The sequence below is a fragment of the Piliocolobus tephrosceles genome, chromosome 6, assembly GCF_002776525.5.
Source record: "Piliocolobus tephrosceles isolate RC106 chromosome 6, ASM277652v3, whole genome shotgun sequence".
NCBI lineage: Eukaryota > Metazoa > Chordata > Mammalia > Primates > Cercopithecidae > Piliocolobus > Piliocolobus tephrosceles.
The window spans coordinates 83,280,399-83,294,266 of NC_045439.1; the positions used below are offsets into that span (position 1 = coordinate 83,280,399).

The 13,868-nt window shown below is 39.4% G+C and overlaps 1 protein-coding gene across 4 annotated transcripts in view; it reads left to right on the top strand.

Annotated features, from left to right (window-relative positions):
• The window catches only part of NEO1 (neogenin 1), a 249,870-nt gene that overhangs the window by 198,228 nt on the left and 37,774 nt on the right, over positions 1-13,868 (top strand). For all 4 annotated transcript variants that reach the window (XM_023193105.2, XM_023193108.1, XM_023193107.1 and 1 more), the window contains exons 13-16: positions 1,175-1,322; positions 5,271-5,381; positions 6,788-6,982; positions 12,763-12,858. In XM_023193105.2, coding sequence (XP_023048873.1) covers positions 1,175-1,322; positions 5,271-5,381; positions 6,788-6,982; positions 12,763-12,858 — 550 coding nt within the window. The remainder of the gene's footprint in view (positions 1-1,174; positions 1,323-5,270; positions 5,382-6,787; positions 6,983-12,762; positions 12,859-13,868) is intronic.

Sequence of the window (13,868 nt, forward strand, 5' to 3'; positions counted from 1 at the left end):
ACTATTGTTCCTCAGAGGGGCTTATAGAAAGGGAGATTCTGTGGGAAAGCATCAAAGTAAATGAATGGCAGTGTTGTAATAATCTGCATTTGAAAATACTAAACCTATAAATTAGAACCTAACTGAAAAAAATCACAAGCAAAGAAATAAAAAGACATAGATATTACACTTGCATTAAAGCTGGGCTTAAAAACCAACTCATTTTTTCTCCTTAATTTTACTTCCTTTCTCTGACGCCAAAACTGCTTTAGCGTTTCTGCAAATAAATTGCTCTTTTTCTGTAGAACATTACATTCTAGATGTTAACTGTTCCGAAGCTTAGTGGTACAGCAGAAGGAAATAAGTTGTTTATAACATGGTTCCTTAGTGCTGTGAGATGAGCCCATGTGAATCAAAGGCAGACCTCTGTCAGATTGGTTGTATCTCCTCAAACTGTCCCTCCTAGCCACGTTTGCTGTGTTCTTAGGGCCATGAGGCTCAGAGCCCTTCTGGACTACACAGACAACTGAGACATTCAGTCCTTTCAAGAAGTACTATAGAGAGCCAAATGCAGTGGCTCATGCCTGTAGTCCCAGCTGCTTGGGAGGCTGAGGTGAGAGGATCACTTGAGCCCGCGAGTTCAAGCTGCAGTGAGCCGTGATTATGCAGCTACACTATAGCCTGAGTGACAGAGTGAGACCCCCTACTCTAAAAAGATAAGAAAGTACTATAGGACTCCTTTTTTTCTTTTAAGAGGCAACCAGCTGTTAATTAATCGTCCTCTTTTTAGAGAGTTTTAGATGAAGATTTCAGCTCTTCTGCACTGGACACGGGAAAGAATCTTTATACCTAATAATAGTTTACTTCCCTAATCCATGTGCTTCTGGCCTTCTTATACTTTCCTTCTGAAAACTTTTCTGAGACTTTTAGCCAACATCTTCTTTCTGGCAAAACAGCCAGGAGATCAGGGGTCCAGAGGGTACTACTTGAATGTATAATCTTCCCATTTGATCCTTGAGGGTTTTAGAATTTAAAGGTATTTTTGAGTGATTGTTAAATAACTTTGTAAAACTCTGAGTACCTTGCTGCCTCTATGCTTCTTCTCTTTACACTGTAAAATCAGGATAAAAATATGTAAAATAGGACCAAGCTTTTGATATATTCAGCCTTTTTTCTATAATCCTGTCTTGTGCAGAGTATTATGATTCACTGGCAGCCACCTGCTCCAGCCACACAAAATGGGCAGATTACTGGCTACAAGATTCGCTACCGAAAGGCCTCCCGAAAGAGTGATGTCACTGAGACCTTGGTAAGCGGGACACAGCTGTCTCAGCTGATTGAAGGTAAGCTACCTTGCACATAGGCAAAAGGTAGACTGTGTCTTTCTCAGATATTGAATTATGCTAATCTAATGACTGCTCTGAGCTGTCGACTTACACAATTTTAAAATGGTTCAGAAAATTTTTAATGGTTCAGTCCACTTCTGACTTGATAAAGATTAGTGGAAACATTTTTAAAGGTTCTGCTATCTCTGAGTGGTGAGATTGAGTTTGATTTTTCCTTCCTTGTGTTTTCTGCATTCTCCATGTTTTCATTTTTGCATGTATTTATTTTTTTGTAATCTGAAAAATGATTAAACAAAGTTATATAAGCATAGAAATTACTCCACTCAGTCTAGTTGGTAACTGAGGTCTACAAAATGGTTTTTGTAACACTGACCACCACTCGTGTGTACGTGGCCTGAAACAGTATTTGTGAATAGCTGCCTCATTGCAATAATCATATATGCGACTATGGACACGATAACATTTTAGAAAATACTCTCAGGCATAGCTCCTTCTGTATAGTTTTCCCTTCATATGCAACAGAATAAGTGGCATACCTGGTAAAAATGGATCCAAATGTGTATCTAGTATGGGTTCACCCTGGAGATGACAGAGAATCCCCCTGTCTTCCTCAAGTAGGGGAAGTAGAGTTGGCTAAGCAAGGGTAAGGTTCTTTTGCAGGAGAAACATGGGAGCCAGATTAAGTGCTTTCACCCTGTGAATATTGGGATCATGCCTACAAAGAATTGAGACAGATGCCCCAAGCTGTCCTTGTTCCATTGGATTTTCATAGATGCTTAATATGGCTGCAGAATCGACTGTAGTCTGAGCAGACCCCATCCTGCCCACTCCTTTATTAGTTTAGCAGTGTCAAGACTCTGTCCTGCTCAGTTACACATGCCTCAGCTTTGGCACCATCACCCTACTTCTGTCCTAGGAGTAAACTCACATGGGCTGGGCCTGTTGGAGTATTGCCTCAGCTGCATCGGCTTAGTTTTGTCACTCAATAGAGCCCATCTGTTTTGCAAGCAAACAGATGAATTTGAGTCTAGTACATTTACAACCAAAAGGTGTGACTTATCTGTAGCCGTAACAGTGTAGTCACAGGGCATGTTTAATCTTGGGACAAAAGCTCTGACTTGGGTAATTTTTTTGCTAGGAAACTCCAAAGCGTGCTGGTGGATAAGAACTATAAGAATGGGCGATATTGTCATTATTATCCAAGCCCAAGAATTAATTTCATCACCCTTTGGAAACTTTAACTTTCTTTATATTTTATCTCTCCTGGGTAGACATTGAAAGGGTTACAGAAGCTTGGCATCACCCACTTTCCTGGGATCCCAGGGACCAGGTTCTTGAGAGAACCAAGATCTGGGGCCAGAAACTGTCATGTTTTCCAGCCAGGTGCAGTGGCTGATGCCTATAATCCCAGCACTTTGGGAGGCTGAGGCAGGTGGATCGCCTCAGGTCAGGAGTTCAAGACCAGCCTGGCCAACATGGTGAAACCCCATCTCTACTAAAAATACAAAAATTAGTTGGGCATGGTGGCATGCACCTGTGATCCCAGCTACTCAGGAGGCTGCAGCATGAGAATCTCTTGAACTGGGGAGGCAGAGGCTGCAGTAAACTGAGATCGTGCCACTGCACTCCAGCCTAGGCAACAGAGTAACACTCTGTCTCAGAAAAAAAGCATAATGTTTTCCCTTGTTTATGGGTATAAGTTTCTAAAAATTGAGAGAGCCATTGACAGTGAAAAACTGTGCTCTGGTAATCAGCAAGCTTCTCACTCCTCACCTCACAAATGGGATTGACTTCCTTCAAAATAGGAGAAGGTGAATGTTTGCCTCCAGGGGCATATCTTTCAGTCTTCCAGCTTCTTCACAAGAACCCCACATCTCTTAGCTGCAGTCCGTATCATGACTGCAATAGATGGTGCTGAGAAATATCACTAAGGGAGCATTGGCCACACATGTTCTCAAAGTCAGTTTCAGCTGAGCATGATGGCTCACTCCTGTAATCCCAGCACTTTGAGAGGCTGAGGCAGGTGGATTCCTTGAGCTCAAGAGTTTCAGACCAGCCTGGGCAACATGGTGAAACTGTCTCTCTACAAAAAATACAAAAATTTTAATGGATAAGCAGAGACTGAAAAAAAAAAAAAAAGTATAAAAATTAACCAGGTATGGTGGTGCTCGCCTGTGGTCCCAGCTACTTGAGAGGCCGAGGTGGGAGGATCATTTGAACCCAGGAAGCAGAGGTTGAAGTGAGCCGTGATTGTGCCACTGCACTCTAGCCTGGGCAACAGAGAGACAGTGTCTCTCCAAAAAAAAAAAAAAGTCAGTTTTATATTTTACTCTACATTCAGATAAATAACATTTGGCATTCGTAAGGCTTTTCATTTTGAATATTTAGTTGTATTTATTATATACTAGGCACCATTCCTGTTGCTGTTAAAAAAAAGAATATGGTCCTTGCCCATGAGGAGATTATTCATTTTCTCAATGAAACATTTGATGTGTAAGCAAAATAGAATTTTTATGGTAAAAATGGCTTTATATTTATCAAGAAAATTCTTACATTTTAAAATCATATCTGGATTTACTCATTTAATATATTTCATTGAACTTTTGTTGGCATGTTCTGGCACTGAGTATACAATGGTGAACAAAAATGGAGATGTTTGCACTCTTAAAGCATTAACTTGAAGCCCAATAAGTATTAGGGAGCAATATGGATCACCAAGATCCTTTACCAACAACACATTATATGATTAAATTTTAGGCAGAAGTAATTGTTGTTATAGCACTAAACAGATCTTGCCGTATCTTTATGATATGTATTGTTTACCTTAGTTGTAGCCTATAAACTCTATAGGGTACTTAGAGGGAGAGGAAACTCAGCCTTTTTGCATGGTACCTCATTTTTGCTTGCTCTCTCTTACATCCTAATTGTCCCCAAAAGACAGGGAATGATTGGTTGGATTATTTCAGGAGCTTCACTGAGCAGTGTTTGCTAGTAGTCCAGATGATTATCTGTCAACAAACAGTCTAGTACTTTCTGGTTCATTGAGTTCAAGGAGATAAATTGACTTGGGTCCAGGCATTTTGCTCCTCCCTTTTGTCTTGCTCCTTGCTTTGTGGGGCACACAGATTGTCAGGAAGGCCTGTTGAGATAGAACCTACCAACTCTTCTCCCCACCACGGGACAGGATTAGTTAACCAAACCAGGGCTTTTCTTGTGTCCTGGCCAAGTTACATTCTCAGTACTGTTGCCCTGATTTGTAGAACAGAGTTTTCTGTGTGCATCTTTGTTGCCTTTGATACATTGGTAGATCACATACTTTATTAGCTGGTAATAAATTAAAAGTTGCGTAACAAAGGGTTGGGCCAATTTCCACTTTTACTTACTATATAATCTATGAGCAATTGGTTGTTAAGGAATAGATTTTGAGACCATATTTGGTGCTTAAAATTTTTCTGCCATGGTTATGAAGTGGCTTGGAGAACAGAGGTAACTCAATAGGATTTACATCTTTGCATTCTTTCCTTCTTAGGTTTTGGTGCCTTCTAAGACCAGATATCTTTGTTCCTTTGTTATAACTCTTTCATTGTTCTTGGCCTCTTTTTGGCCTTAGCTTTCTTTGTAACACAATAAAGGGATTGCATTGAATGATCTCTCAGGTACCTTCAAGCTTTTAAACAAAAGTCTGTAATCTCCTGGGAGCTTCAGTCATTTCTGTTTTCCTCTTAGATTGTGAGATTGTGTGGGCTTCAGCCTTTGCTTTATTTGGAGATGGAAGCTACTCTATGTTGTATTTGCGTTTTGCCTACACTGTATTAACTTTAACTGAAACTTTGTCAAGCTATCTACTGAGTTGGTGACTGAGATATTTGCCTTAATGAGGGATTATTAATCTTTTGTTTTTCCAAAGCTCTGGTTTCAGTTGTCTTTTTTGTCATTTGGTCTCAGGTCTCGATCGGGGGACTGAGTATAATTTCCGTGTCGCTGCTCTAACAATCAATGGTACCGGCCCAGCAACTGACTGGCTGTCTGCTGAAACTTTTGAAAGTGACCTAGATGGTAAGAATAACAGTTGGCAAGACTGACACACAATAAATACTAACTGTAGTCAAATGAGTCAAACTGGAAAGCCACAGACGTGGGTTGGATATGGCTCAAGTCTGAACTTTAGTGTATCACACTGCTGTCATCCCTGTATTGCACCAGGCTGCTGGAATGGATTTTTTGCAGTGCCTTGTAGTGAACTGTCCTTTCAAGCAGAACTAGAGCAAATAAAAATGTGTATGTGCTATAAGTTGGATTTTTTTTACCAAGGCCATTAAGTAGATGGATGATCTAAAATTTAAGGCTGAGCCACATAAATCATGCCTTTATTTCAACGGCAGTTTCCCTTTTCTTTTAGTCCTGGACACCTTGCCCTTTTTCTCACCTGTCCATTCAGTGAGTACTTCCAAAGGCATGTGTATAGGTAGCACCTTTATCAGTGATAGGTGCTGGACTTGGGAGGCAAAAGACCTGAGTTCTTCTGAGTCTCATTTTACTAATTTTTTTTTTTTTTTTTTTTTTGAAAAGGGGTCTAACAAACTCACCCAGTCTAGAGTGCAGTCATGGTTCACTGCAGCCTCGACCTCCCATGCTCAAGCACGGTCCTCCCACCTCAGCCTCCTGAGTAGCTGAGACCGCAGGTGTGTGCCAACGCACTTAGCTATTTTTTTTTAGAGATAGGGTTCTTACTATGTTGCCCAAGCTGGTCTTGAACTCCTGGGCTCAGGTGATTCTTTTCCTTGGCCTTGCAGAGTGCTGGGATTACAGACATGAGCCACCATGCCTGGCCTCAGTTTAATTAAGGTCGTAATTTATGCCCTGAAAACAGTGTATGCGAAAGAGCATGTAAATTTCCTCCTTTGTAAGCCTCTTAGTCTCTCACCAATTGAATCAACTGTGGCTCTAAAATTTCATGTTTTCTGATTTATCATACTACTTAGGGGAGTAAGTAATTAGTACTATTGCTATAATGTGATGCTGAAACACCTGTTAACAACAGGCTTCCAACTACTCAGTTTATGCCTTTCTCATTCCACCTGGTAGAGTTTGGGAATGGGATGTGGGATCAAGAGAGATGGTAACTATTGAAAGGCAATTTATTTTTCTCCTTTGGGGCAGAAGAGGTTCTTGTATCTCTTGGTTTTCCCTTCCAAATTAATATTGCAGTGTCTTGTATTTAAAGCTGTTTAGGTTGTTTTTTTTTGTTTTTGTTTTTGTTTTTTTTTTTTTTTTGCTTAGAATGCAGTAAAATCTTGGGCTATATTTTACTATACATACGGTTTCTCTTTGAACTCTTGGGCATAATGTAAAAAACTTAGCCCCAAATAGTGTGGCAGGAGGCTAAACACCATTCCCCAAGGATGGTGAGATATTTTAAAGGACAGTATATGTCATCTTGCTTTTCCACTTTTTTTTCCCAGAAACTCGTGTTCCTGAAGTGCCTAGCTCTCTTCACGTACGCCCGCTTGTCACTAGCATCGTAGTGAGCTGGACTCCTCCGGAGAATCAGAACATTGTGGTCAGAGGTTATGCCATTGGTTATGGCATTGGCAGCCCTCATGCCCAGACCATCAAAGTGGACTATAAACAGCGCTATTACACCATTGAAAATCTGGGTATGTTTGCTAAGTAGAGAAGGTTAATTGTGTAGGTGATTCCTTTCTTTTTAACCTTTTATGTAATATTTTTATTTTTACAAGAAAATTGAAAAAAAAAATTGCAAAAAATGGTACAAGTAATTTCTGTATGTTATTCACCTGAATTCCCCCAAATGTTAACATTTAACCACATTTACATCTATATTTTGCAGAATGCTCCTCAATTGAGACTTGGCTTAATATTTCCTCATTACATTCAGGTTATGCATTTTTGGAAGGAATAGGGTAGAAGTGTTAGGTTCCTGTCAGTGCATCATATCAGGAGGCACATTACAGCCTATATTGATAATGATGTTCACTTTAATCAGTTGGCTAAAATGGCATCTGCCACATTTTCCTGCTCTAAAATTGTTATTTTTTCCTTTGTAATTAAAAGTGTCTTGTGGAGGAGATACTTTGAATCTTTGTAAGTATCTTGTTTCCCATTACACTTTCACTCACTGGTTTCAGCATCTGTAGTAACAGTTATTAGAAAGGTGTTTCCCCGGTGGTGATTTCCTAATTCCATATTTCCTGTACACATGTTAACATCCTATGATAAGGAAGAACTTTCTTTCACCCCCATGAAGAGAATGGCCAATGGGAGTCTCTTTATAACTGGTTCCTGTGTCCATTTGACATCTTCCATCTTTCTTTGAGCACCTTCTTCCTTTTTGACGACATAGTAAGATGTTCCTGGCTCATCTAGTATTTCCCTAGCCTCGGCCCTGGAACCAGCCATTTCTCTAAGGAACCCTGGTTTATTTTATGAAAAATGATTTTGGAAACCAGTATCTGGGCACTATGTCTGTTGATTGTAACTGGGGTAAAAAATCCTAAGGAATCTACAAAAAGGCCACTAAAACTCTTAAGTGAATTTAGCAAGGCCACAAGATACAAAGTGAATATACAAAAACAGTTGTATCTCCATATACTAATAATAAGCAGTTGGAAATTGGAATTAAAATAACAATACCACCTAGAATAGCATCAGATAATATGAAGTACTTAGGAGCAGACTTACAAAATGTATGTAATATCTGTGCACTGAAAATAGAAAATTGTTGCTGAGATAAATTAAAGAATACTTAAATGAAGATACCATGTTCATTGGTTAGAAGCCATGATATTACTAAGGTGACAGTCCTCCCCAATGCAGTCCAAGAAAAGTCCCAATAGGCTTTTTTGTAGAAATTGATAAGCTGATTCTAATAATTTTTATGAAAAATCAAAGGAACTAGAATAGTCAGTTTTTTTAAAGAGTAAAATTAGAAGACCCATACTACCTGATTTCATGTGTTCTTATAATTGAGACACAGTGGTGGTATTGTAAAGGTAGATGTTATAGATCAATGGAACAGAATAGAGTCCAGAAATAGATCCATATGTATATAGTCAGTTGGTTTTTGGAAAAGCTGCTTAGATAATTTAGTGGGGAGAAGAGAGCCTTTTTAACAAAAGGTGTAGGAATACCTAGATATCCGTATCAGAAAGAAAAGGAACTTTAACCGTTGTCTTACACTATATGCAAAAACAGACCTAAATGCAAGACGCAAATGACTTTGGAACAACAATTCTAGAAGAAAAGCATAGGAAAAAATCTTTATGACTTTGGGATAAGCAAGGACCTCTTAGGTTGTAAAACAGCACAAATCATAAAATTTAAAAATTGATAAATTGGATTTCATCAAAATTTTAAAACTTCTACTTTTATAAAGATACCAATAAAATGAAAAGGCAAGCCACAGACTTAGAGAAAATACCCACCATTTAAATATCTAACAAAGAATTTGAGTCTAAAATATATAAAATTCTTACAACTCAGTAATAAGAAGGCAGCCCAATAAAAAGTGGGCAGGATATTTGAACAGACACTATACCAAAGAAAATACATGAGTGGACAATAACCATATGAAAAGATGCTCAGCAACATTAATCATCAGAAAATGCCAATTAAACCCACAATGAAATATTATTGCACACTCGCTAGAATTGCTAAACATTAATAAACTGGCAATAACAAACATCAACAAAGATACAGAACTGGAATGTTCATACTAGCTGGTGGGAATGTTTGATAGTACAGCCACTTTGGAAAACAGTTGAGCGGTTTCTTGTAAAGTTAAGCATATAACCCAGTAAAATCCCACACGTAGATAATTAATTAAAAGAAATAAAAATACATGTCTGCGTAAAAACTTATATACAATGTTCATAGTAACTTTGTGAACAAGGGGAAATGACAAATTTTTATCAACAGGTAAGTCGTAAATCGTGATATATCCATGGAGTACTACTCATCAATTAATAGGCTATCAAGACACAACAGGAATTAATCTCACAAACATGCTGAGCAAAGAAGTCAAACACAAGCCCCTACATACTATGCTGTTACATTTTGTGAATTACAAAATAGGCAGAATTTGTCTATAGTGACAAAGCAAGATCAGTGGTTGCCTGGAACCAGGGGTGGTAGGAATTAACCACAAGGGAACCAGGGAGCTTCTTGGAGAATTGGAAATGTTCTATATCTTGATTTTGGTGGTTATTATGCAAGATATATATATTTGTCAAAACTGTAAAGGTACACTTGATACATTTTATTGTATGCTAATTATACCTCATAGTTGATTTTTTTTTTTTTTTTCCCTGAGACAGCATCTCACTCTGTCGCCCAGGCTGGAGAGCAGTGGCACGATCTCAGCTCACTGCAACCTCTACCTCCTGGGTTCAAATGATTCTCCTGTCTGAACCTCCGGAGTAGCTGGAATTATAGGCATGCCCCACCCCGCCCAGCTAATTTTTGTATTTTTCGTAGAGATGAGGTTTCACTATGTTGCCCCAGGCTGGTCTCAAACTCCTGACCTCAGATGATCCACCCACCTCAGCCTTCCAAAGTGCTAGGATTACGGGCGTGAGCCACCGCACCCGGCCTCATTGTTGATTTTAAAAGCAAAAGAGTTTGAGAAATATTTATATTTTATAATAAATAATTTATTTTGTCAGGTATAATTACTTTTCCAAATTGGATTATCATTATAGATCTTTTTTGAAACACTCGTTTTTTAAAGTTAAAATCTGCCCTGACCAAATTTTCATTCAAATTGTCTCTTTGTAAACATCTTTCCTAAGAACAACTTCAAGTGCCTAACAGATGAGTTATATTCATCCTTTCTGTTAGAAAACAAGCTGGGATTTAAATCTTTATTCTAAAAAAAAAGCAGCCTTTGTCTTTTTCCTTACAAGGAAGAAACAGTACAGTTAACCTAGGAAATGTATCCCCACATGAACATCTTTTAAGACAATTGTTAGAGAGCAAAAGGAAAGCTTTGCTGGTAGAATAAAAATGTCTGGCCAGGCACAGTGGCTCACATCTGTAATCCCAGCACTTTGGGAGGCTAAGGCAAGAGGATCGCTTGAGCCCAGAAGTTCAAGACCAACTTGGGCAACATATTGAGACCTCATCTCGACAAAAAATTTAAAAAATTAGCCAGGCATGGTGGCATGTGCCTGTAGTCCCAGCTACTCGGGAGGCTGAGGTGGGAGGATCGCTTGATCCCTGGACGTCAGGGCTGCAGTGAGTCGATTATACTACTGTACTCCAGCTGGGTGACAGAACGAGACCTTGTCTGAAAAGGAAAAAAAAAATGTCCCTGTAGTGACCAGCCTCATACTGTTTCCTTTATGCAACTACTGATGTGAAACTCCTTTGCAGTATTGACAGGACATGGTCCTTGACCTTCAGGTGCTTTCAGTCTAACAGAACAAAAAGAAAACACAAGAAACAATGAAGTGACTTGAAGTGAATTTTGTTCAGAGAAGGGAGAGCTAGCAAGACACAGTAGAGCAGTCAGGAAAGAAACACCTGAGCTCGAAAGATAGAATCAAAATAGCATTTGAAACAGAGAGATGAGAGGAGTGCTGCATGGGCAGAAGAGAGTAAGCAGATAGAATTTATTAGAAAATGGAGTACATATTACAGAGTAGCAAAAAAATTAATGTGGCATAAAGTAAAATAAGCTTGAGCTATAATTATTGACCTAGATAGATCTAACATGCATATGATGTTGAGTTAAAGAAGCAAATGAGAGGTGGAGAAATACAGTTAGCAATTCATCTATTCATCAGCCTGGAACTCTCCCCTGAGCTTCAGATCCATATAAACATCTGCCTACTGGGTATCTGCACCTGGATATATCTCATATTCCATCTGGCCCAAAGTTAAAGTTAATGCCTTCTTCCTCAAACCTGTTGATCGATCAGCAAATATTTAATGAACACTTAACAATATCCCAGACACTGTGCTAGAAATAGAGCAGAGAATGAGACAGATGTGCTTACAATTATTAGAAATAATACAATTCAAAAATAATTGAAATTGTTCACAGTGCTGAGGAAGAGAAATGGGCTTTGTAACTAGAGAGGTTAGTCCAGTGTGGAATGAGCCTTTTCAGATGAATAGGCTTACCTAGGTAAACAGGAAGAGTGGGGTGTGTCCCCAGCATAGGGAGCAGCTGCAAGCAAGAAGGCCCCGTGTTGGAGAGAACACAGTGCTCAGTGAACTGAAAAGTGGCCGGTAGTGATGGAGCACAAGAAACAATGAAGTGAGTGGTGGGAGAAGACAAGTAGTAGATTCAACAAAACTTGATTGTTTGTGTGGAGGGGATGAGGGTAAAGGAGGTTTTAATAACTCCCAGGTTTCTGACTTGAGCAGCAGGATTGGTGGTAGTGTCGTTTACTAAACTAGGAGATACCGGAGCCGGTCTGAAGCTGGAGGCAGGGTGGAGAGGGACAGATTTGAGACACCTAAGAGTAAATGCCAAACAGACAATTGAACATAAAGGTCTGGTACTCATAAGAAAGATCCAGACTAGAGATCTGTATTTGTAATTGATGACACATACATGCTAATCAAAGCTAAGGAAATGAATGAAAGTGCATAGGGTGAGAGCAAAGAGTGGGAATAGAAGAGGACCTAGAATCAAGCCTTGCAGGTGTGTATCGTGATTGTTCTTGCCCCTTTTCCCAATCTCAGTGAATGACATTACTATCTATTATGTTGCCCAAAACACTTTTTCCTTGCCATTCAAGAAGTAAGTCTTACTGATTCCATTTGTTGTCAGTTCTGACACAGGAAGACCTGCCTCTATTTGTTGCCCTCTAGTGGCAATCTAGGGAGTAGGTGGGCCGCCAAGAAAAGCAGCTGTTTTAAGCTTTTGAAGTAACACATGCCACATGAGACATGGCTCATGAGGCATGATGGCTAGATGAGGTTTGGCCATTTCTGGATTTGGAGGCCACTTGGAGAGTCAAGGACATTGAGCACTTACTGACTTCACAGTTTATCTCCTACTTCTCTACCTTGTCTGTTCTCATCGCTGTCCTTCCGGGAATGAAAGGGGTTTGTTTAATTCCAAGCTCCATCTGTAGGCTTCAGCACATTAAATCTTATCTCTTCAGTCTCAGCCAAGCCCTACATCATACTCTGAACATCACTAAACCATAGAAGAGGCCAAAAGAGAATTCAAGCACAGCCCACCTCCTCTACTGAGACTAAATCCAGGAAGTTGGTCCCGGCCAGTTTTTCTGTACTGTGTGTGCTTCCATCTCCACATCTCCCCACACCCTGAAATAATCCCCCGTAAAAAATTGTAAAGTTATCTTTCTTGAATTCTTCTGTGGTTAAGATTATGCACAGCCACCCTTGAATTTTTAAAATTCTGTAGTGAGCATTTTTTATGTGTGTTCCTTTTCTTCAGATCCCAGCTCTCACTATGTGATTACCCTGAAAGCATTTAATAATGTGGGTGAAGGCATCCCGCTGTACGAGAGTGCTGTGACCAGGCCTCACACAGGTAAGGAATCCTGTCTTTCCTAGTCTCCAGCACTTTTCCCAACAGCTTAGGCAGAATATTGGCATGAGGCCTGTCCCATAGGTGTTAGTGAAGAAAAAGCGTATAGCAGTTTCGAGTGCTGACTTCAAATGGAAAGTGGGCTTTCAGCATGGAAAGTTCTGTTAATTCCTGTTTTGCATTTTTTGGAAGATTCTAATTCTGCCACGTAAGCCATTCTGTGTAGATATATACACATGTTTTTAATTTGTTAGGATGTGGAAAGCAGAGTTTTTAGATAATTAAAAGTGATTTTCCATCTTTTGGGCATGTGAGTTGAAACTAAAGTGAGTCAAAAAAAATGCATGTTACTGACTGCGGCAATAAATGCATGTGATTTGTGAACCCAACATCGTTTGCGTTACTAGCCACCTGAGTTGGTTAGGAAAGTATTTTTCTATGTGCCTTTCGTAAGCTTGAGTATAAGGTCAGAGGTACTAGCCATTTCATCAGTTATGCATTTATTACAAACAAGTTATACATTATTACAAACAAATATTCATTGTTTTTCTTTGAATTATCTACTTAAAATATCTCTAAAGGCCAGGTACAGTGGCTCACGCCTGTAATCCCAGCACTTTGAGAGGCCAAGGTGGGTAGATCACGAGGTCAGGAGATCGAGACCATCCTGGCTAACACACTGAAACCCCATCTCTACTAAAAATACAAAAAATTAGTGTGTGGTGGACGCCTGTAGTCCCAACGACTAAGGAAGCTGAGGAAGGAGAATGACATGAACCCGGGAGGCGGAGCTTGCAGTTAGCCGAGATCATGCCACTGCACTCCAGCCTAGGCGACAGAGCGAGACACTGTCTCAAAAAACAAAACAAACAAAAAAATACATCTCTAAAATAAAGTAATATATATGTCATGTAAATTTTTCTATAGGTATATATGACATCTAATTTAGATCTGAAAGAGAAAGTTTATTGAAGTAAATATGTTAGAGTTATAAATTTTTTAAAAAGGCACTG